Here is a 25,340-nt window from a genome sequence, read left to right on the forward strand (position 1 = left end):
GAAGGGAAGGGAAGGGAAGGGAAGGGAAGGGAAGGGAAGGGAAGGGAAGGGACGAAGCAGATGAATAAGCATATTTAACAGGAATAAGCTAACAGTGGGAGGTCCCTAGGCACAGAGAGGAGGGGGTGGTGAGACGGTGGAGGGGCTACTTCAGGCATCTAGACCATGGGATGCACTGTGCTTCCAAGTAAATGTTAGTTAGAAAATCTTTTCCTAAGGAAAGATCATGGACAAGGGAAATGGACATGCTAAAGTTTGGAGCCAAGTTTGTTGGTTTGCCTGTAGTTGGCAGCTAAATTCTGTTCTCACAGAGTGTCCGATGTGTAACAGGAGTTTTAGGAGAGTGTGTAGCGAGGTGCACAGAGCTAAGTAGAGATTTTTGAAGAGTAGCCAAGTGAGAGAGCAGCATATGCCCACAGATAGCAACCTCTGTTTGGGAAGACAAGAAGGAACACGAGTGAGCCACTGACAAGAGTCCTGGCTCTTGGTAGACAAAGATGCACCTGGTTTCTGATGAGGAAGTACAGTTGGCACAGGGCTGGTGGCTTCTGGATAAAGGCTGATGGTGGCTGATGATTGAGTTATAGGAACCCCCAGAGTGACTACAAAGGAAGTCTGGTGACAGTAGAACAGAGGAAGGAAGTTATAGAGTTGGCCTCAAGCAGCCTTCTCTCTAGGTAAAGTTGTCTCAGTCAGCTCCATTGCCTCTCTATGTCCAAACCTTTGGTAAGTGTCCTCCTCTGCTAAGCAGCACATGTGTGCGTGCAAACCACAAACGTTGGCTGCTTAACTCCTTTGTGGCAAGCACGATAAGGTGCCAGTATGGTAATTACCTTTTAATTATGGCAAACACTTGGCAATCATACAAGAGTATCTAACATATGTTTTTGTTTTGTTTCTTTGTTTTGTTTTTGTTTTTAAATTGATTGCTCCCCCCCCCCGCCCCCGTAAATAGAGTTGATCAATTTAACCCAATTTAACCAGGAAGCTTATAACACTTGTATGTTCATGCATTGCTTCAAAGGCCAGGATGTGCTGTGATTTCCCCTGTTTCTAAATCAAACACTGGATGACCAGTGCTCAGTCAATATCATATTGAAGATGGTACAATACAGAGCATAAAGATGGCTCCATCTTCACTAGATCTCCATTAAATTTGGTTCAGAAATTTCCAACTCTCAGGCCCCAAGAGGTAACATATCATGTTGGCAGCAGCTTGGGGGCATCACTGAAGCCCATCCTGAGTCCCTAGAATCAAGAAAAAGAAGTTTACTACAGTTGAGAGGAAGATGGTTGCTTGGAAAGGCATCTTGAATCAGGATCAGGAGTTGCCTGTCAGGAGAGAGAACAGGAAAAAGAGAAGGCTAGCAACACAGTCCTGCGTGAGATATGCCGGCGTCTGTGTGGCTTACCCAGTCATGCATCCAGACTAAGCATGGGACCGTCAGGTGGTCTCTGTAGTTACCCACCCCCGGCTTCTTGAGACAAGCATTCTGTGCTCATTGTCAGAAAGCCAAAGTCACTTAATGTGCACCCTGCTGGTACCACTCTAGCCGTCCCTGTTCACCTTCTTATGACTTCAGTTGGCACCAGCCTCTGCAATAACCAAGTTTCTAAATGGGTAAAACTGACGACCCACTCCCCTCTGCATGCCTATTGTCACATGTTAAGATCCCCTGGGAGCTGCCTCATCCTGGGAATGGCACACAAGGAACACCAAGAGTGATTAACTGGGGGCGAGGGGAGGTGCTTTCTTTCCTCTTAACAGTTACCAGTGTGAATTGTTAGGGCTGGCATAGCTAGGATGCCACCTCAAGGAGTATTAAATCCTCTAGGTCTGCATTTTAGGGATGGCTCTACCACTGGGTGTGGCTAGGCCAATGACTGCCCCAACCCCCTCACCTGGTAAAAGAAATTTTATTAGGTCTTGGAAGGATGTGACAGTGATGGACTTGTAAGTAAAACATGTGGCCAGTGTCTACAGAAATATTATTTGTGTTTACTGAAAACTTAACGGAGGGGAGATCCCAAAGGTAGCTGGTGCGTCTTGGAATGGACCGGGAGTTCCAGTGCCTCCTGGACGCTCTAGTCTCCCAACACCCGCTATCCCTGCACGGTTACTATGCTCGTGAGCGTCCATAGCAACTGCCTAGGGCAGGGCTTCCCTGCTGGTACCCAATCCGCTTCCTACTAGGGACCCTGGCTGTGGTTGAGTGGTTGATGTCAAGTGGGGCTGGGCGAGCCAGCCTCTAGGGCGGCTGAGGGTCCACAGGGAGCACAGGTGAGTGATCTAGGAAAGTCCTGGCCCCCAGGGCTGCGGGATGTCTCACCCTCGGTCCCCAGGCAGCCCGGGTCTGCTGTCTCATCCTGTGGTCCACGGAAGGGGCATCCATCCTGTTTCTCACCTGCTTTTTCAGAGTATAGCTTGTGTCTGAAACCCAATCCCTCCTCTAAGGCTGCTTTCTCGGCCTAGGCTTTCAGGTAGCTCAGGGGAGGACTTGTTTCTGAAATTCAAACCAAGGCTAGTGTCCTCTGGTACTCCCTGTCTCTGGAGACTTTCGGTTACATCTTCCTTGCGGTTTTTTGGCGGTTAAAACCAAGTCTCTCAATACTGCCCTGGTACTTACAGTGTTGTAATAAGCAAATACTTGAGAAACGAGAAACACTCTTTGCTTGGTTATTAAAAAAAGGAAGCTGTTTTATGGATAGGTAAAAAATATTTGATGAATCTGATAAAATGTTCTATTCCTTTTATAAACAAAATATTTCACACAATAATTCAGTGAATAACATCTGTATGCCAAGTCACCCTGTCCACCCCTTAAACGGTTACAAGGACAACCGTGGCCTGCTTTGTGGCCCTCTTTTCCCAGGGCGCTCACCTACCAGAATTTAGTATATCCTTATATTCTGCATATTTCACACTTTTATCATGATATATCTAATCCAGATGCCAACACAGGTGCTGCTTTAAGTGTATGCAATGATATGTAACAGACAATCTGCATCAAATGTGTTATGAATATACCTCACGTCACCTATACAGCTGCTCTTTTAGTTTGCTCCCTGTAAAATACTGGAGAGTAATTCTTGGGCATTCTAATTGTTTCTGTATATGGGTGTCTCTGGGCATACAGGTCTGACAGTAAAAGTAGCTAGGGGTTTTCTTTCCCTTGCCCTGGGGAAGAATTCATTTGCATTTGTTTGTTTGTTTAAAGATAATTATGTCTCTCCATGTTCTTATTTAACCTTAAAGCTGCAGTGTTTCATGTTGAAATTCAAGTCATTGCTTCTAATTTTGGTGTTTGTTTAAAAGACAAAATGTTTATATGATATGAAGAGAAACTCTAGCTAAGTGTGGTATTTATTAACATGTATCTCTGGTCCCATCTGACCCTGGGTTAGCTACTGGAACCAGTGGACCTGGTTCTAGTCCTGTGGGTCTGTCTATAAAGCCGTCAAGCCTGTTGCCTGCCACTGATCTGAGGCGGGGCGTGGAGCGAGGTAATACAGTTTCTGAACTTGTGTCTTCTAGGGATGTTCTATAAAGGTTTTTGCTATTTTAAATATTTATGATCCTAAAGTCTTGACTAAAATATGCTGAGAAAATACATCCATTCAAGTCCAGCTCATCTTCTGAATTGTAAATGGATCTTTCCAGTATTTGTATTCTTGGTGGGGTCCATTGTATCTTTAGCAAATCAATATTTATAGTTGAGTACTATAGCACTTTCAGTATGTTAATACCTGTTGATCACACATTAAATGAATAAAGCCCAACACTGTTTGACTTTGTAGCACATCTCCTTTCTATTGTTAGTAACAAAATATAATATTTTTATTTATGTTTACTTATTGGAACCCTGGCTGGCCTGAAACTTGCTATGTATACCAGGCTGGTCTCAAAACTCATAGGAATCCACCTGCCTCAGCCTTCTAAGTACTGGAATTTAAAAGCATGCACATCACATCTGTCTCCGAATGTCATTTAAAAAGCAATAAAAACCATGGTCTGGTCTAGGGCATGATCCCCATGCCTACTTCCATCTGTCTTCCCAAAGACCTTATTGAATTTCCATGCAGATAGAAGATGAATACAGTGTTAGCAAGTTTAGCAAGTGTTGCTCACACTTGCTTGGAGGGTGCCTGAGTTAAAATTTGGAGACCTAACACTGCAAAAGACACAATTGGCCAAGTGATCCAGAGTCTTTGTCAAGTGAGGTATGCATCAGAGGGTGGCATCAGAGGGTAGCTTGCAGGAGTCAGTTCTCTCTCCACTGTGTGGGTTCCTGGACCTGAATTCACTCCTTGGGGTTGGTTGTAGGTACCTTTATTCTCTGAACTGTCTGTTGGGCCTGAGCTGTCCACTGTCAGCATAAAGTTGGGAGTACTGTTGCCTTATTAGCCTTCTCACTGTTACAGTGGGTGGCAATTCTCCTCTTTCCTTCCTAACTTGCCTTCTCTTTCTTTTGGTAAGTCTGGCCAATTTGCTCATTTTATTGACAGTTTTATTGGTTTGCTTTTTCCATGGATCCTTTTTCTGTTTCGTGGATGTTTCTCTTTGCTTTCTCTCCCCTCTGCTTTGGGTTTATTTTGATTTTTACTTAGATTAAAACACACACCATCAGTGGGACACACCTTTAATCTCAGTCTGGTCTACAGAGTTAGTTCCAGAACAGCCAGGACTACACAGAGAAACCTGTCCTAAAAACAAACAAACAAACCACAAAAAGTAACAAAACAAAACAACCCCCTAAACAAACAAACCACCATAGATCATGGATTTGAGCTCACCACTCTCTAATATGAATGAAGACGTACCTTTCGTCCTCGTAGCAACTTTTGCTGCGTTTCATTAATTCACATAAGTTGTGTTTTGTTTTCATCCAGTTAAAGATCGTTTCCAGTCTCCCATGCTATTTCCACATTGATTCATGAGCTTTTAAGAATTGTATTGTTTAATTCCCTATAACTTGAGGAATTTCTAACTGTCCCTTATCAACCTATAACTTAATTTTGACATATTCAGGAAACATGTGTAACTTGTATCGATTCAGTAGTTTAAGATACCTTAGGTCCAGTTAGTGTAGGTTACTTAAATGAGTATTAACCAGTATATCTTTTCTATGACTTGCTGACAGAAGAAGACTGGATATCCAACTGCAATGGTGGACTTGCCTATGCCTTATTTTAATCCTGTCAATCTTTGTGTTATGTGTTTATGTCAATGACTACAATAGACTTTCAACATCTCTTAAAATGTTGTTTTATTTTTTATTATTGCATGTGTATGATATGTGTGTGAGTGCTGGTGTGTGTGTGTGGTGGTCAGAAGACAAGCCCTAGAGTTGGCTCTCTCCTTTCAACCTTTCCAGAGATGTGCCTCAGGTCTTCCGGCTTGGGCAGCAGAGCACACTACCCACTGAGCCATCTTTCCCTGTTGTCTCTCTTTGAGTGACCCTTCCACTCGTTTTTATCTCTGATCTTGTTCCAAGGTTTACTTAGCTTGATGTTAATATAGTAAATTAAAAATTTATTACTATTTACACGTTGCATGCTTTCCTATACTTTCATTTTAAAATTTCCTGCTTTATATTTAAAATGCTTTTTCTAGATAATATACATTTAGTATTCAATCTATGTGGAGGCTATTTAATATAAATCATTTATAATAAGATTGGATTTCTGTCTGTCATCCTGATATTTTGCTCCTCTTCTTATTTTCTCTTCCTCATAAATGTTTTTGCCTTCTCTTCCTCCCAGCTCCTCTTCCCCCTCCCTCCTTTTCCCTTCCCCCACCTTTCTGCCTTCCCCATTCCCTCCTCCTCCTCTTCTCCTCTACCTCTTCCACCTTCCCTTCATCCTCTTTCTCTTCCTTCCTTTTTGACTTATTAGCTAAAACTATTATTATTATTATTATTATTATTATTATTATAAGAGATTGTTTCAGGGCATCCATTTAAAAATGTTTTGGAGTTCGGGCTGAACTTTTTTTTTTTTTTTTACAAAGTTTCAGCACCTATAGCCTCAGACATGCGGATGTGCACACCACTCACGTGAAGCAAAATAAAATGTATTGACTAGAGTGTTGCTGTCTTATAATAGTAGTAACGTTTCTTCCATCCCTGGCTCGGTGTCTTTATCCACTCTGCTGTAAAGCCACATATGACATCACTTCTGGAATCTCCATGGACACTTGTGAGATTATGAGGATTAAAGGTGACTGGACCTGAGCGATTGCTACAGAAATGGTGCTGATGTTTTCACGGTCGGAAAACTCTTAGGCACACCCACTGGTCCTTTATTACCTTTTGAGGATGCCAGTTCTGCATATTGTATGCACTGCATATCTCAATATAGCACAAGCTATATTTATTTAAAGTCTGTCATTCACCTCAACCATTCAACCCTTAAATGTATACTTCCATCCAAACCTTCTATCTGTGCTCTCACTGTCATATAGTGGCTTCTATTTGATAAATTATACAATACTTTGTTACTTCAAGTAACTATCTTTTAAAGATACTTGGAAGCGAGAAAGGGTTTTAATGACGCTAACACGCATCCTTGCCATTTCTGACATGCCACATTCTCTTGTTGGATCCAAGACTCCATCTGGGATTCTTCCCTTTGCCTGAAGAACTTCCTGTGCAAGCCTGCTGCTGCTGGATCCTTTTGTTTGAAAAAAATCTTTTATATGGTTTTACTTTTTTTGAGGGCTGTATTGGTTAGGTTTAGTTTGTTGACACAAAGCTCAGGACATCTGGGAAGAGGGAATCTTGAGAGAACACCATCAAATTGGCCTGTGGGCAAGTCTGTGGGGCATTTTCTTGATTAATGATTGATGTGATCTGGACCCACCTACTGTGGGCAGGCTCAGCCTTTGAGTTGAATTAGAAAGCAAGCTGAGTGAGTGATGAGGAGCAGGCCAGGAAGCAGCATCCCCTGTGGTTCCTGCTTCTGCTCCTGCTCAAGTTCCTGCCCCCAACCTCCCTCAGTCACAGACTGTGGTCAGGATGGATCAGCTCGTTCTCCCTCAGTCACCTGTGGTGGTGGAGGTGTTATCACAGCAACAGAAAGCCAACTAGAGGGAAAGACCTTTCACTTGCTAGAGAATGTCTGCCTTAGGCTGTCTTCGGGTCTCTCTAAAGACTCTGTCAAGGGCTGGCATGTAGCTCAGTTGGTAGAACGCTTGCCTCGCAGGTGTAAGACTATGGGTTTGGTGCCAGGCACCACAAAACAAACACGGGAAAACTGCCATCCTGCTTGAGTAGTTTCTGACAATCCCAGGCTCCTTCCTACACTCATTCTTTCTTCTCGCTGTGCTGTTTTGCTGTTTTTTCTCTTGGTTCCTCAGCTTTTCCTTTAGGCTTGGCTTTCAGAAATGTGATTTGGATAAGCCCTGGGTGTGTGTGTGTGTGTGTGTGTGTGTGTGTGTGTCTGTGTATTTGTGTGTCTCTGTTTACCTTTTTACAGTTTGTGGAATTTCTACACTTTTATAATAATCTAAAGACTACAATAACTTCCATCACATGTGGAAGGTATTCAGTTATTTCTTCGCTTTGGTCCCTCTCCTCATGACATCACAAAGGCACAATTCCTGTGCTGTTATACTGCTGCTTCGTCTTTCTCTTTAAATACCCAAAACAAAACCAAAAATCCCTGTTTCCTGTTCACCAGAATTTAGTATACCAGTATCTGTTTCTCCAGTGTCCAATCTGCTGCCCACGCCAATTAATGGGTTAAGTAGACATTGTGTGCATTTGCCCTGCCTATTTTCCATTGGCTCCTCCCACAGTTGTTCTCCTCCCATCATTCCTTCCATTTCCAGACTTGCTTCTACAGACTGATTCTCTTTAATTATGGCCGTATTTTTGTCTGTAAGTATGTATGTAGTTTTTTTTTGACAGGTTGCTGGACACAGCGATGTGACCTGGTTGAGTGTTTTGATGTTCTCAGGAAACCAAGTCACTTGTTGGCCAATCTGATCATCCTGAGACCTGTGTCCAGCTTTGCTTAAGTGAGCCTCCAGAATGTTCTTCTCATCTTGGCGTTACTAAGGAAAATTACCAGGCAAGAGCTAATTAAGGGAGGGAAGGTGAATTTTGGCTCATGATTTCAAGAGGGTTGGTTGGGCCCATGTGCAAGATGATCAGGGAAGAGTATAAATGCAGAAGGGCATAAATGTTGCCCACGGCCAACAAGCAAACAGAGAGCCAGCCAAGCAGCCAGAGGTGATGCACCCTCAAGAACTTGCCCCTAGTGACTTACTTCCCCCGGCTAGAACCTGCTTCCTTGATGTTTCTGCAACCTCCTAAAGTAACACCACCAGCTGGGGACCAGGAGCAAACCTGACCTCATGGCTGAGATTTCATGTTCAATCCTTAGTAACCGTTCTCAAGTCAGGGACTTCAAATGTGTGACCGCTCTGACTTCTTTGCTGACTGTCTCCTGGAAACATCATAGATTCTAAACTTGCTCAGTATGCATCTCTACCTTCTTGGCTTGAGAGATAGTTCATCCAATAACTTTGCAAAGCTTGGCAAAGTTTGAGGAGGGTCCCTTGATACATATACAGGTTATGTCCAGTCAGAGACTCACATGCATCCCCTGTGTAGCTCTCTAAGCTGTGTTTGTGTAGCTTGTTGTTTGCTTGAATTTTGCTCACAACTTCTAGCTGTTGAAGCCCCTCCAGAGTCTGCTTGCTCTATCAATACAGAGTCTGCCATGCTCTTGTCCATTTCATGTGTTTCCCCCACAGTGATCTGGAAATGGCCCCCAAACACAATTGCTCAACAATAAGAAGGCTCATTATTCACTTCCTTTTTTTTCAGGGATCAATCCTGTGTTGCCTGTAGCCCAGTGTGTGAGAGAAGCTGTCTCATATGTTGGATCCAGGCTTTTAGATGTACAGTGTTGGCTAGTTTACCATGGATGTAGGTGGAAATCCTGTTTAAGTTTTAAAACATTTTTTTAGGCCATGAGACCTTCAGGATTCTTAACCAACAGGAGACCCAAATACACTATAGAGCAGTGGAGAACTTTGGTAAATTATTATCAAGAGATGACTTTCATTCCCTCTTCCTGGGTGGCCTTAAAGGATGGATGGCCAGAGCTCCAGGTTTGGTTATAACATAATTCTTGTGGAACTCATCCCCAGACCTGAGTTCTAAGTTCTGTCCATTAGTCCAGATCCTCAGCCATCCCTTCCCTAAAACAAAACTCTGGCTGCTTTTCCATACTCGGCTTTTCCCCATTCCTCATGTCTCATATTGTGCGTGTGTCTCATATTCCGCGGCTGTGCGTTTTCAGTTTTGACAATCCTGGATTGTGATACCTCAAGATGCCAGCATAGCAGGTGTTAGAAAAACCCACGTGACACTCTGCCCTTCAAGTACCCCAGTCAGAGTACTAACTGACCTTCTCTGGATTTGAGATCTTTTATTGTCAAACATTAAGCAAAGCTAAGGAGAAATGTTTTTACTAGAAGGTTATTTCTGGATCTGACCAGGGAGACAGGTTGGAAGCAAGACAGACTTAAGGTCCCCAACACCTCAAGTTGTTTTGAACTCACTTTGAAGAAAAGCAATATTTAAAGTTTCAAACTGAAGTGAAGAGATGCCAGTATAGAGTGACTAGGAGGAAAAGGAAAGGGGTTTAGCCCACAGTGAGGGAGCGAGTGTTACTTGGGCCACTCTGGCACGGGAAGCTATTTTATGAATGGATTTTAATTTGAACACAGTTCTACAAATCAGTTATCCTGTGGTTCTGGTCAGAGGGTATTGTTACGTAGCTATTTGATCAGTGAGGAACTTATTTCTTCTTATCTGAATAGTGCATCAAGTTGAATATGACTTGATTCTCTCCCTCTTAATAACAGGTCTGTAGCCATAAGTTCCCCAACAGAATTATATTGCAAAACCTATGTCACAGTCTGAAGTGTCCTGGTCTCCCTAGGAGGCCCCATGAATGTATTCAACTAAAAATAAAAAGCTGCATGTTCTAGAATGAGATGAACTGCAGTTGGGATAATGTGAGGCCACACGCGTGTGTTTGCACACAACAGGATCAGTCTTTTAGAGCATTTGAATGTCAAAAATTCAAGTGACTAATATAAAAACACACTACCTTCATACATTTTAGAGGCTTGGGGATGGAGACTTTAAAATTATCACCAGAAAGTACTGTTAACGAATGAGAAGAGATATATAATGAGCCTGGGAACACTGAAGCTGGAACTGTGTCAGATGAAACCTTTTATCAGTATGTTATATAAGATTAATTTATTTGCTATTTCCTTCCTTCCTTCCTTCCTTCCTTCCTTCCTTCCTTCCTTCCTTCCTTCCTTCCTTCCTTCCTTCCTTCTCCCCTCCCTCCCTCCCTCCCCCCTCCCCTCCTCCCTCCCTCCCTTCTTTCCGTCCCTCTTTTGCAGGAGAGATTTATAAATTGTGTTTGAGCACCATGGAACTTTTAGGTTCTACTTTGACGGCTACATATGCCCACCCTCCACCTGCATCGACCAGCTTTCTACCAGCCATTGGTACCATAACATCGAGCTATCGGGACCGCTTTCCCCATCGCAATCTGACACACAGCTTGAGCCTTCCATGGAGACCGAACACCTACTACAAAACGGCCTACAACTACCCAACCTTGGCCCCGTACTCCTCGAGGTCCCAGAGAGTGTGTGAGAGCACCATGCTCCCTTTCGTGTCCAATAGGACCACCTTCTTCACGAGGTACACCCCTGACGACTGGTACCGCTCCAATCTAGTCAGCTTCCAGGAGTCCAATTCCTCACGGCACAACTCAGAGAGACTCAGAGTGGATACATCTCGGCTCATTCAAGACAAATACCAGCAGATCCGGAAGACCCAGGCTCACTCTACCCAAAACCTGGGGGAACGAGTCAATGACATAGCGTTTTGGAAATCTGAAATCACGCATGAGTTGGATGAAATGATTGGAGAGACAAATGCACTGACCGATATTAAGAGAAGGCTGGAGAGGGGTTTGATAGAGACTGAAGCCCCTCTGCAGGTGAGGATGAGGGTCAGAGTAGAAGGCACTGCAGCCCAGTGGTTATAGCTATCTCCAACAAAGTACATTTCTGCTGCCCATAGAAACACCACTCATCATCAGTAAATTTGTAAATGGGATAGAGAGGTAATGGCTAACCATTGCCATTTTACACATATCACACATAGTGAGTTTCTGAGCGAATTCTGAAAGCGAAGCAGACTAACACGGTTATGCTACCCACTGTTTTCAGCCAAATGTGCTCTCTTCTTGGCTGTTGAAAGACTGGTCCGATCTCTGCAGGTTCTAGATTAAGATGAAAATGTAAGAAAACGGTTGTTTAAGAAAATTTTAATTTAACGAGAGCTGAGGAGATGGCTCAGTCGGTGACACTTTTGCCTTGCAAGTAGGAGAACCCAAATTTGATCCCTGGAACCCATATGAAAAAGCAGGGCATGGTGGTTGGTGTATGCTGGCAACCCCAATACTGGCAGGGTGGAGGCAGGAGGATCACTGGGCTCACTGGCCAGCCGGCATAATCAGTGACTTCCAGGCCAATGAGAAACTCTGTTTTAGAATGAAGGTGGTGGTATCTGAGTTAGCACAACCTTCAAGACTGACCTTGGGCCTTCACATGTGTACACACACACACACACACACACACACACACGTGCGCAATACACAGAAACCCGTACATACACACACACATATATACACATGCATACACAGAAACCTGCATACACACACACAACAAATGTACACACATACACAAACCTGAACACATATACCTACATACATATAAGCACACACAAAAATGCACACATGTATGTACACATATACCTGCATACACAAACATGCACTCATGTACACACACGTTTACATACCCACTCACACACAAACATGCACACACACACACACACACACACACACACACACAAATAAACTTTTTTAAACAAAAAAAAACCAAAAAGAAAATTTTTCAGTCTGTGTCATGAAGTAATCCCTATGTTGACATAATTTCTTTTCAGGCATAAGCGATCAAATGGGGCCCCGATAGAAATCTGTTTAGGATTCTTTTATTAAAAAGATAATTGGGTCTGAGGGTAGTAGGCCAGTTGTCATGGATAGACAGGCAGCCCTTCAGTTAATCACTGGTGTCTGATTAGGCTTTGAATGGGCTCCAGTCACCTATGACCCTTGTACCACTGGATATAGATCTTCCAAACTCATATGCACACCACTATAGAAAGAAGGCATTCCCTGTCTGAAGCTGGGAAAGGATATACATTAGTAAACTTCTCAGTGGGCACCAGGTGTCTCAATGTGGAATGCTTACAGGAGATCTCATGGTATCTAAGAGTGAGGACCAAGGGGCTGAAGGTCTAGTGATTTCAGGACTCGTCTGGGCTTCTCTACACAGTATGACTTTCTGTCCCATCCTCTCCACTAACCACAAATACAAAACTACAGACAAGTCCCAGTGTCCAGAGGAGGCGCTCACATAGGGTCATTTTGGATTAGTTCATTTAAGTTGTTACAGAATGCCCCCGGTGTCTTCCTTGGGACCTAGCTCAGAGACTGAAAATATCCTTAAAACCAGAACTATTACTTAATGTCCCCAAGACACTTGGTTGCTTTCCTCAGTCCCTTCACGATGACTGGGCTCTGATTGGTTCTAATGTGAGCTTTCTCCTGCAGTGGCTGCCTGAGTGTTCTTGTGGGTTACAATATTGACTGTCAAAATGAAGTCAAAAGGGCCTGATTATGTAGAGATAAACCTCAAAAAAAGAACGTATAAATAACCACTTAGCAGGAGGAAGCTTGTTAAATTTTAGCACAACAGTAATCACATTAGTCAGAGGGCCATTGTAGCTTACCAAACATGCAATAATGAACACTTGTGACATCTAGGGCAGAAAGCATGCACTTGGACGTGTCAGCGGTGGGACCATAGGCTGGAGGAAGAGTCCTGAAAGACAGTGTGGTGATATCCACTGAAATCATCAGAGCTCCTACAATCCACCAGTTCGTCATCTAGTAAATGTCATTTTTACTATTAAAAATTAGACATTTGCTCAGCTATGGTTCAATAACATGTCACAACATGGTTCGCATTTTGCATGTACTAAAGTTTAACATAGTCCTGTTTCATGGAAAAGGTTTTGAAGAAAGCATTTTAGCTATACAATGACTTCCTACACAGCTCATGGTTAGCGAATTATGCTGCTTTTTATTGTCATTACTAACATTCTCTGCTTCAAAGAATATTTTAAAACTCCAGTCTACCATTTCATTTGATCCTAAAAAAATAGTATAAAATTTAGAGATATTTCTGTCTCCATTTTATTAAAATCAGACAGCCAATAAAGCAGCAATGAGCCTCTGAAACATGTTTTCTGTATTTTAATTCTTAATAGGTAAAAGCATATTATTTTTATAACTAGGGAAATAAACTATTTTATAGATAGTGACTCAGATAGTTGGCTACACAAACATTTTAATATTTTGAAAGCAAACCATTTATTTCTACTTTTTCCAGTAGAAAATACTTAGAAATAATAATTATATCTCAGACTCTATTTTCATGTTATCCAACTGTTTCTCTTCAATAAACTGATGCCAAGCATTTAATTTAGTTACTCGTTGTGGGGGATTCTTTTTGTCAGCTTTCCAAACTAGGATTTTTTTTTAATTAATTTCTAATGTAGATGCCACCCTTTCAGTAAAAGCAAAGACTTCCTTCCCTGCCAGGGTCTTTCTTGTGCTAATCTCTTCCAAACTGACTTGAGAGGTCCACCTTGGGAGTTCCTGTTGACTTCCTTTAAAGTAGCCGCTGTCATTTCATAGTGACATGTTCTGTGCTCTGTGGATTTCTAGGTTTCCCGAGAGTGTCTCTTTCACCGAGAGAAGAGAATGGGAATCGATCTTGTTCACGATGAAGCTGAGAAAGAACTACTGGCGGTAAGTGGGGGTGGGGTGGGGTGGGGAGCGGAAATGCTTCAATACTGAGAAGCCTACAGACACAAATGTGTGTTTAGATGAAGAAATCAGGGAGGTGCTGGCTAAAGCCACTCATAAGTAAATTTACAGTGTCTGGCAAAGGCTCATTTTCTTGGTTTTATAAGTAATATATATGTTGACTGAGAATTTTAAAAATACAGGAAAGAATAAAAAAATAAATAAGGTGTTTATAGCCGCATTTGGATGCAAGTCAGCATCTGTAGATTTTGGAGTACTTCAGTCATTCTGTCAAACATGTTTAGATAATCCTGTCCCTTTCACGCAATAATGACATAAATGTGTCTCCCAGATTGCACTCCAACTATATCTGTCAATGTGAAAACACCTGCATCCATTTAAAATGACACCAAAGCCACTTTCCTGTCATTGCAGATACCTGTAGGACACAACTTTGATTAGACAATTCACAGGATCTGGTCCCTGTAGCTCCATGCCACCACGGTGTCAAAACCATCACTGCAGAGCCCAGTGCACGCTCCCGGCTCCTTCTCCCCACTTCTCTTGAGGACTAGTAACTGGGATGTCAAAGGGCATGCACATCTGGGGAAGCTTTGGTCCATGGCCAAGCAGCCACCCCAGAACTGATGTGTCCAAGCTGCTCTGTGGAATCTCCCAGGCTCACTCACACTTTCCACCTCTTAAATCTTTGTTACTCCCGAGTTCTCTGGCTCTCTGTGCTACCTACACTAACATCTCTCTCTCTCAGTTGGTTGAGGTTTCAGCCTCCGTGTGCTTGAGGATACTGCCAGTCTTTCTTTGTCTAAGACATTACCTCAAGCACTGGTTCTTCACCTTAAGAGTTCTGCCAAACAGTTTTAAAAACTTTGATTAGCATGTACTACTACTACTAAGGATCAAGTATGTCCTTGTCAACTGCTTGTCCTTCCTCCCAGATCACTTCCTAGCCTGTCCTACCCTGTCACCTTCCTCTTCCTCCCGGTGGTAGAGTACCCTTGGCTGCAGCCATTATCTCCTTAAACCCTCCATCAGCGTCAGCTCTTTATCTGAAAACAAACAGCAAACAATCCACCTCAGAGCCCTACACTGTGACATATGAAATGGATGGAAGACTTAAGGATCAAGGTTAGAAATGATCAAATACTTAGGAAAAGTATGTCTAAATAACTTTGACCCGGGAGTGGGTGACAGTCTTTTAGATACAACCCTGAAAGAAAAACAAGAGCAAAAGATAAGCTACATCAACAAAACTGGAGAACTGGAACATCAAGGAAGGGAGATTATCCTCTTCACACAGCATATACCTGATATGAACTTCTATCTAGCCTATATAAGTAATAATTAAGAGTTTTAGAGAAAAACAATTCAATTTCTAAAAATGGTTGAACTGACACATCAGTTCACCAAAGAGGAGAAGCCAAAACCAGTAATGGCCTAAAACTGCGAATCACCATTAATCACCAAGAAGACAGAAATCACCTTCATAGTGAGACTCAACCTTGGCACCCACAGGATGGTCATTTCTATACAGAAAAATAAGAGCTGAGACGGTGGAGGCATTAAAATCCATGCACATTGCTGGTGGGAATGGAAAATGATGACTCTGACTTAGAAAAGGATCATTTGGAGTTACAAAGTAATCCAGCGACTCTGCTTCACAGTATCGACCGGAGAAGAAAGGAAAGTGTGTGCCAAGGGGAAAAGCTTGCAGGGGAAAGAGCATGGGAACAGCATGTAGAAGGGCCACAAAGTGAAAATGCCCTAATGGATATCACACAGAAGAGAATTATTTAGCAACCCATTGTAGATTAGTGGGTTCCTGGAAGGAGGCGGGGGCGGGGGGGAAGGAGGCTAGAGTTTGGGGGTGACTGCCAGGAGTTTCCGTTTTGAATCCAGGTGATGAAAGTGCCCTGAGTTTGGTTTTGGTGATGGGTGTACTAACAAACACTGGCTGTAGACTTCGAGTCGGTGAGTGATGTTGTCTGACCCCGCAGATCTATCCTTGAGAACCAAGAAACACTGAATCTGAGGTTGATATTTTCCAGCTCAATAGCAGAGGTCATCTTATCCTAAAGTTAAACCCGCAACTAGAATACTAGCTCATAAATTGGTCATTCCCAGTTAATTCAAGTAGTGAATATGTTCTGTTATTCAAATATGTTCTGTTATTCAATATAGTGAACACAAACACACACATGTACACACACGGACACGCACATGCACATACTTAGTCTTTTGGCTATTATATACAAGAAGTAATATAGACTGAACATCCTCACCCCCAAATCCAAAACCTAAAATGTTCCCAAATCAAACACTTTGAGCGTGAAGATGACACCGAAAGCAGGGAATTGCACAACAGACCTCAGGTTAAATTAAACACGTAAAATCGCCTGTGTGTTTAAAGTGTATCTGAGACATAAATGAATTCTGAGTGAAGACTTCCATTCCCAAGATAATTTTATCATAACTATGCAAATATTCAAAATTCAGGAGAAAAAATCTGATCTGAAATGTTCCTGACCCAAAGTATTCCAGAGGAGGAATGCTTGCTGTGTTCAACAGTCTCTTACAGAACAGCATTTCTTATAGAAGTTTCTCTTGGGGGAGCTGTCATGATGTTATCTGCCCATGTCTCTGTCATCATGGTGTCTCTTTGAACTCTGAAGCCACGTGAGTCTGCAGAGGCATTTCACACCCAGTCAGCCAGCTTAGGCTATGCTCTGAGATTCAAGCTTGGCTTGCTCCTCAGAGCTAAGCTGAGCCTCTCAGAGCGCTCTCAGTGACCAGTTTCTCTCCTCCTCCTATGTTGTAGAAGCAGAAACACTCAAGACTTCTAGGAAATTGGGAATGTGTGACAATGAGCTCTGGAAACAGATCCATTTCGGCACAACGCAGCCTGAGAGGGCTCTGGTTTGAGAAGGGATTGAATAGTCTCACCACAGAATGAATGCCTGGGTAGGGTTCAAACATCCATACTAAGTTATACACTCCTTGCCTAGGTTTCTACGTTCAAACTGCGGGCCCAAAGGTTTCCAACAATCAGCCATGTCAGAGGAAGACAGCTATTTGCTAGTCATCTTTGATGGATACAGGAGCAAATATTGAAATTTCAAACTGATCACAAGCGTTATGTTAGGAACGAAGAGCCTGCTCTTGTAGATGAGACTTTTTTTCATGACCTTGGTCCAATTGGAACTGCAATTTGATTTTAGGAGTTGGGTTGCAGCAGATTGTTCAGCTGTGGTAATTTAGCTATGCTCCTCGAACCTCAAGGAAGACAGTTAAGTGTCTACACAGAACCATACAAATAGCTTCAACCTTCTGGGAACAGGGTCTGGATTCATAAGGATACTCAGGAAATGATTTTAAATCCACGACTCAGGCTATAGCTTAAGGCCAGCCCTTACTCATACCTGTAGTCGGACATCAATGTTCTCGGGTTGCTGACCATCTTACTCCACTGGAACAGAGCCCACAACTCACATGAGTATAAGTTTGAATATGAGGGAAACAACCTCTTGTGTGAGTTTACCTGAGGAGAAGTGAATGAGTGTCACAGAAAGGAAAGTGATGAAAACCAAAGAAAACAGTCTACCTAACTGTGGCTTAGAGAGCCAGTGAGACTGTTGGGAGAGGATGGCTCAAAGGCAACTATGTTGCTGGAAAGCCCGCCCACTGTGGGTGACTGACACACCAAAACTACACCCCCTGGATCTTCCTGCACAGCTCGAGGGCAGCTTGGCCAAAGGTGGGATCTGTTCTTCCTCAGCAATCTTTCTACAGAGGCTTAGCAAATCGACTAACTTTCAGAACCCTGAAGCCTTGTAAGTTTTGTTTACTTCCTGGGTTTTATGGGCTTCTTCACTTGTGGGTTGCAATCCCTTCTGGGGTTATGTAACAGAAAGCATGGGGAGGTCCTAAAAATTTGACAAGAGTGGAAGGGTTCTAAATGTTCAAAATGCAAAATTAGTTCAAAGTTCAACTTGCAGTGACTATGGGGTCTTGTGAAGTACTCATCCAAGCTGCGCCATGTGATGTCATTGCGGCCTTGGTTCTGAACACACACTGTGTACACTTGGCACTGTGCACGCTACGCACATAGGCAGCGCCACACGGATGCTGCCTGAAACACAGCTCAGACTCATGACTACTGTAGGTTATAAATTGCAATGTTTTTCTCCACATAATTTTCAGCTCAATTACAGGTTCAATTACAGAAACCAGACTTAAATTTTATTTTCCTACCACCAGCCCTTCAGGATGTAAGTAGAATTATGTTTATCTTTTTGATTTTTTTATCACAAAGTGTTCGATAATATTAATTTTAATACCTTTAGACTTAAGATCATATAGGCAAAAGAGGATATTTATTTAATTACTTTGGGGGGGCAGAGTTTCTATATTTAGCCTTGGATATCTTGGAAACCCACTCTGTAGACCAAGTTGGCCTTGAACTCACAGAGATCCAACTGCCTCTGCCTCCCAGGTGCTGGGATTAAAGGTGTGCGTCACCACCGCTTAGAGAAGCCCAGGAAAGTGTTGTCCTGATGATTCCTTCATAACTTCGGTCACAGTTAAAGTGTGAGGCAGTGCGGTTTCACTCAGGGTGATAGAAAAGGCTGCAGAGTCTCTACTCTGACATCCTCCCTTCTGCAACACTGCCCTAAGAATCCAGTTCCTGAGAGGTGGGTGGCAGCAGGAGACTGTGAAGGCTTCATCTGCTCAAATAGGAGCCCTAATCCAAGGTTCCTCAACCACGGAGACAAAGTTCCTGTTTGGCTTTCACCCCAAAGTTCTGCTAGTGAAACCACAGAGTCATGGACTACACTGACATCCTGGGACTCTCTGGGAAGTCAGCCCATAGCAGCTCTTATTCCTCTCCAGGTTCAAAATCATCGCCCTCTTCCCGGCTCCTGCAGGTGCGCCTGTGCGCTGCAGGTAGTTGCAGTCATGGGCTCAATGGACCCAGACCGCCTTGACAGCTCCTGCCTTCTGCATCTGCCTCCTGCAAGTCCTTACCTCCAGGCAGGGGAGAGGATGGCTTGCACCACACATAGTTCCACTGCCGGGATGAGTGCAGATTGACAGGTCAGGAAACACTGGGCAGCTCTACAGGTCCCAATATAGTCTTTTCTTGTTTGTGGGAATTCCTGTGCCTTCAACCATCTGCTTGCTGTTCGTCATCTGACTTTGAATTCACAAACAAAAACTATTGTTTAAGGATTAAAAAATATTAAAGTTTTATTAAATGCATTTTCCCCCACTGGAAATCCCAGGAGTTTCCACTATGTCCATTTTATGTGAAAACAGCCACAGCACATATTGTAAAGTGTTCTAATGATGTTTTCTAGGCAGGACTCCAGGCATCCTTTGATCTCTCTCTCTCTCTCTCTCTCTCTCTCTCTCTCTCTCTCTCCCTTCCTCCCTCTCCCTTCTCCACTGCCTCTCTTCTCTATGTCATTGACACAGATGAACATTAAACAATACAAAGTTCTAAGACTCTCTTAGTATCCCATGATATTTATAAGAACAGGCGGAACTTTGGTACACCATGGAAACTGCGAAAATGCTCGTTGATTCCACGGATCCTGAGCCTCTAAGAATCAGACAGCAGGGTTAACATTTTAGGCATACTCAGTATTGTCTAAACATGTATGTGGCATGTTCGTATGTGTATGGGCATGCCTATGGATGTGTATGCCTATGAAGGCCAGAGGACGACGTCAGCTGTCATTCTCAGGAGTGCTGCTTCTTTCTCTCCAGGCAGGGCCTCTCATTGGCCCAGAGCTCACCAATGAGGTTAGACTGGCTGGCCAGCCAGCTTCAAGGATCTGTCGGTCGGTCTCAGCCTCCCCAGGCCATCATGTCTAGGAAGCCAACCCAGGTCCTTGTCCTTGCAAGAGAACTGCTTTGCCATCTGAGCTCCCCATCCCCCAGAAGCCCCTGAGTCAATACATTTAAGTTAAACAATAAAGGAAGAAGACAACAGGCAGATGCTCATGGTAGTACAGTGAAGAAAGTATCAACAAAGTATCAAATCAACAAAGAAAACAAAAAATTATTTGATTGATTTTAGCATCATAGAAACTATTAATGTCAATATACTTAATACCACGCACAAAGTTACATTGCACCCAATGGGAAAGAACCGATTTTCTTTTAAGGTAAGGGGGTCTCCTACTCTGTGACCCAGGCTAACCTTAGACTTAAACTCCTCAGCATCTCAGCCTTTCTTGTCTTCTTCCTAAGACTACAGGCTCTTACCACCACATGTGGCTAAGGATTGCATTTTGAGTATGTTAAGAACATCAAATATATCCTGATATTAGCCTTCAAATGCAGGCAGGTTGGCTGCTGTCTTGGGGCATGCTCTGTCACTTTGGTGAGAGTTGCAGGATAGATGACTACACAGCGTGCCCAAGGAAGGCAGACTTATTCATTATTGTAGACAAATTCAGCTTTCTGGAAGGGAAATTAGCTTTAATTGCTAAACCTAGAAAACAAACATGACCCTTGGCAGCGTCGATCTGTTTACTCTGATTGTTAGCAACAGCATTCTTTACTATTATGGGGAAGCATCCAAGTTCAAAAGGCCACAAAGCAGAATATTAAGGATGATCCCTTTTCACTTTAGAAAGCAATAAAAAAATTTTTATACACACTTATAAAAATACCTGAAAGGTGTTCTTTGAGTTGTTTTAATGTTAATATTAATTTCAGAGAGAAGTGAATATTTACATGCTATGAAATACCACGTATATCCTTGTAGCCTCAAGATGACACACATTTGGTCAAGTGAGTGGCATGGCTAACACAGCTATTGCTTCAAGTGTAGGGACAGGGCCACAGGGCACAGCATGACATCAGGTGGTTGACCTCCAAGGTGGAAGGTCAATTTCCATGTTTGAAACACAGAGCTGAACCTGCTAGCATTGTGTATATAGCTACAATGGCCTGGCTCCCAACCTTCACTGGCTTCCTGTGCCTTTGAAGGAAAGCTGTTATGAGAAAAGGCGTCATAAGCTCAATATAGCACATCACCAGAGTTTTAGGACTCTTGTTGTCGTCGTTGTTTTGTTTTACCTACAGATAAATATGAGGTAGAAATGAAACACTAAAATTTTACCCCTGTTCCCCATATGATGGTCCAGCTTGGTCCATACGATGGCTTCCTTATAGTCCTACAAGTAAAGATTGATTTGTATTATCATGGGGGCATGCAGGTAAATAAATAGATGTAAAATTGTTTTAGTGCTTAACGTCACAGATTTTTCAACAAATAAAAACTTCCTTTGTTGACAGGTTTGAACACTGCTGACTTTCAATGCTATGCTCAGTGAAGACATTAACGTGTGGTTTTGTTTTTCTATTGAGTAGGAAGTTGATACCATTCTGTGTTGTCAAGAAAGAATGAGGCAACATCTGGATAAGGCGAATGCCCAACTCGCGTAAGCATTTCTTCCCTATCCAGCATTAAAGCCCAGCACTGAACTGTGCTTCTGCTTCCTGTGCACATTTCTGTTAGAGCTTCATCTGAATACACACTCGTGTGTGTGGGCACACACACACACACACACAGGCACACATGGACACATACCCATGCACGGACCTGCACATACATGGGCATACACATACACAAGCACATACAAAGGCACGCGCGCACACACAGGGACACCTCAACAATTTTTGCTTAGAAATTAGGATGAGTGCTTGGAATTTTGTCTTTGAGTTTTATTTAAAGATTAATTTGGGGATGGTGTGGGAAGGATGGCTAATGTCTCCCTTAACTCGAGTCTTTCCCTTTGAGGCCTGTGTTCATTCCTAGCAGTGGGCAGACACTAGGCTATCTCCCCTTTGTTCTTATACTTCCTTAAAGACCCACCTGTCCTGATTACATCATCATCCGCTATACCACACAGTGCTATTGTTAAGCACTATCCGATTTGCCACCAGAATGCGAAGCCCTCAAGGGAACAGACTCTCAGTCACCTGCTCTTTTACGGCAAGGGAGGAGGCAATGGGAAGAGAGAACAAAATCGGGAGAAGTTCTTAAGTTATGGTTACGGCTGTCAGAGTAGACAAAGTGCTGTCTAAACCTGCTGACTAACAGTCCTTGAAGGTCTGTGTTGGCTCTGGTCACAGAAAGAAGCAGTGTTCGAAATGCACCCCCTTCCCCTAAAAAAGAAACTGTGGCTACACACATACTACTGTTAGAAAAGATCACATGGGTACTGCTTGGGTAACAAATGTCATTACCTGCTTAGTTTGCCCAGCCTTGGCCTTGGAGTCAACAATGGGAATGTTGATGAGGTTTGAATGCTGTGGTTTTCTGGAGGTAGCATTAGGTGGACAGGAGGCTGTCTGGCAGGGTTTGGCTAGGGACAGGGTAGTTCTGATAAGAGCTCATGACTTCCTTAGGAGCTTCACTTAACACATCTCTAAGAATTTGTACTGACCTCCATTTTCTTTCATGGTCTAAAATCTGCTGTCTTTGTCCTTGACTTTTCTTGGCCAAGACTAACCATGTTGGGGTAGTTACACTTCCCTGTAAGTCTGCATTCCTAATTGTCTTCCTTGGTTAAGTCACGGGCCTCCTTGCACAAGGTCTTGACTGTGTGTGCGCACTTGCTTAGATTTTCGTTGGTTCCCTTTAAGGAGCCCGGCTTTGCTTAAATCCACAGAGGACAGAATGTTGACCTCCCCTCCCTGGGTGGCTTTCCTGTTGGACTCTCTCTTATGATTGTAAGAGAAACAGAGTTTCTCCAATCCACTTGTTTTGGATGGCCACTGCCGCACTCCCAGAATACATGTCAGATGAAAATGGAATTTCTCTGGGCACTACCATGGCATCCAAGGCTCTTGGCATCTTGGGTTGTACGACAGATGTTGGCGAGATACTACCTCACATACCTTCCCAGGTGTCCTGAGGCCATGTGAGAAAGCTATCCAGACTCCCTTCTCCTTAAAGATGTCATCCTAAGACAGGAAGCCCATGGGATGTGCTGACCCCAGATGACAAACAAGACAGACCTCCTAGTCCAGAGTTCTAGCATCATAGCCCAAAGCTGTAGGTTCAGCAGTGTCAAGGGGTGGCATCTTTTGCATGTATGTTCTTCTAGAACTCATAAAATGCAGATAGGTTCCCTAAGGCTGCCCTCATTTCTACTTTACACAAAATAGAAATAAAGCTTTAGCTGAGTGATTCCCCTGAAGGCACAGGCCACACTGAGCAGAAAAGGCTGGTATCAGTTCATCCCACCAGAAGCAATTTTTACTGAGCAATTTCTATGCCGGGCTTGCTTAAGGTTCTAGAAGATTAACAGAAGTGGTTAATCACTCAGTTGTCCTTCTTCTCACAGGCCACATGGTAATGACTCCCAACTTTCTGTCTGTAAAATAGACTCCCCCGAATTTCAGCAGCTACTTGGGGTCTCCATGTGGGTGTGGAAAGTGCACTCAGACTTAATGTGTCACCTGAACTCTTCCAGATCCTCCTCCCAACCCCAGTGTCCCCCCAACTCCAATGACAGGACTCCATCGATCCAGTGATTTGGCTGAGCTCTTGACTTTCACTCAAAATGCCCTACCTCACGGGGTGTTGTCTTGGTTCTTAAACATACCCATGGTCTAAACACTTCTCATCTCCTCTGCTCTCTCTTTGGTCCCTGCTATTATATCCTCTTCTGAGCCTCTGCTGTGGGCTTCCTGTGGGTCTCCCCAGGTCTCCAGCAGTCTGTCCTTTACACAGCAGTAGAATGTGCCAGTTCAGTGGCAGGTCAGCACTCTCTGGTTTCACTTAGAAGGAAACCTGTGCCTTTGAGACGTCTAGCCTGTGTGATACGATTGTCCTAACCCGGGGTCTCAATGTGATCTGATGAACTCTCTCCTGACCATCCTGTGTAAAAAAAAATCACAGCGCTTGCTCTGGAGTTCCTAGCCCCTGTTTCGTTACCACCTTCTTCGAGCCACACCAGTTATCTGTGCTCTATTGCTATGTGCTCACAGTAGGACAAACTCCTCAGAGCTGTGTTCGCTGTTCCTAGGGTCACACAACAGTTGTTGAGTGAACTTCTGTGCCTGAAGATCTGTTTCACCCATCACCCACACCCAGGTCTCATCCAGCTTTAGCCTCTAGGCATGCCTTATGATTCCTCCTCCTTGGCGTCCAGGGAAGACTGTATTTCTGAGATTGTCAGGCTCTCTTCTCTTCCATGGCTGGGCTGCTGGGACAGAGTACCAGGGTGAACCATGAGCCCTCTGAGCTCACTTCAAGCACTCATGGAAGTTGATTCTGACTCTTAATGTATATCTCCTGGAGAACATCCAAGATAAAGCACGACCACAAACTTAGGTCACCAATGAATCGCGGGAGCCTGTGATGTATATGTCTCATGAGGTCCTTGAGGAGAATTATATTTAAAGCCCGGGGATAAAGTGGGTGAGAATATGAAGCTGAACAGGAAGGAGGAAAGGAAGGCCCAGAAATGGACATAGGTTGCAAACCAGTGTCCTGTCTCAACTGTTGGTGAACAGTAGGAGATATTATTCTCCCTCCACCTCCTCTCCTCACCTCCCCACATTCCATGGAAGCATGGGCAGGGTGGGGAGGGATGGGACATGGCAGGGCAGGGCGAGCCGAGCAAGGGTAGGGTCCTCAGGCCTCACATGTATGGCTATCTCCACAAATGCTCCTTCAGTGTGGGAATTGATTGTTTTGATGGAGAAGCAGGGAAGACCCTGACTTAGAGGGTAATGGCCGGTCCTTTGGGAACTAACTGGAACCCTGTCTGTCTTCTTTTCCCTGGGGACTTCAGCTCAGACAGATCTGCACAGCATGAGCTGGAGAAGGATCTGAGTGACAAGCAGGCCGCCCTCCGGATTGATGATAAATGCCAGCACCTGCGCAACACTTCCGAGGGCGTCAGCTACTTCCGGGGCGTGGAGAGAGTCGATGCAACGTAAGCTGGCACTTGCCACCCTGTGGTTGTCATGACATTTGTCCTTTATGCTTTCGTAATGATGCAGCATGTAGGCTGCCTTATTCTTGTATTCTACAACTATCATGGAACCACCCCCACTCCCACCCAAGACTTGATGATTTATAAAGAACAGAAGTTTGGGTTCATATTTTTTGGAGTCTTGAAAGTCCACAGTGGCAATTTCTGGCAAGAGTTTTTATGCTGAAGAAACAGAAGGGCAAAAGAACACCTGTAAAAGTGAATGGCAGACTCCCTGTCACAACAGCCCACTCTGGGAAAACTGACCAGCTCCAATGAGAATGGATTCATTCTCCCCAGAGAGGCAGGCAGGCACACAGGCAGGGGATGTGACTTCGTGAG

At 43.7% G+C, this 25,340-nt stretch overlaps 1 protein-coding gene across 2 annotated transcripts in view; it reads left to right on the forward strand.

Moving 5' to 3' along the window:
* The first annotated feature begins 2,131 nt into the window (after nt 1-2,131).
* Nucleotides 2,132-25,340, forward strand: part of Tekt3 (tektin 3) — a 36,929-nt gene continuing 13,720 nt past the window's right edge. The window contains exons 1-6 of one of the 2 annotated variants that reach the window (XM_021177308.1): nt 2,132-2,281; nt 7,960-8,073; nt 10,433-11,040; nt 13,897-13,980; nt 21,379-21,449; nt 24,816-24,959. In XM_021177308.1, coding sequence (XP_021032967.1) covers nt 10,462-11,040; nt 13,897-13,980; nt 21,379-21,449; nt 24,816-24,959 — 878 coding nt within the window. In that variant the 5' untranslated portion in view covers nt 2,132-2,281; nt 7,960-8,073; nt 10,433-10,461. The remainder of the gene's footprint in view (nt 2,282-7,959; nt 8,074-10,432; nt 11,041-13,896; nt 13,981-21,378; nt 21,450-24,815; nt 24,960-25,340) is intronic. The other variant, XM_021177307.1, reaches the window with a different exon arrangement.

The sequence above is a fragment of the Mus caroli genome, chromosome 11 (assembly GCF_900094665.2).
Source record: "Mus caroli chromosome 11, CAROLI_EIJ_v1.1, whole genome shotgun sequence".
Taxonomy (NCBI): domain Eukaryota; kingdom Metazoa; phylum Chordata; class Mammalia; order Rodentia; family Muridae; genus Mus; species Mus caroli.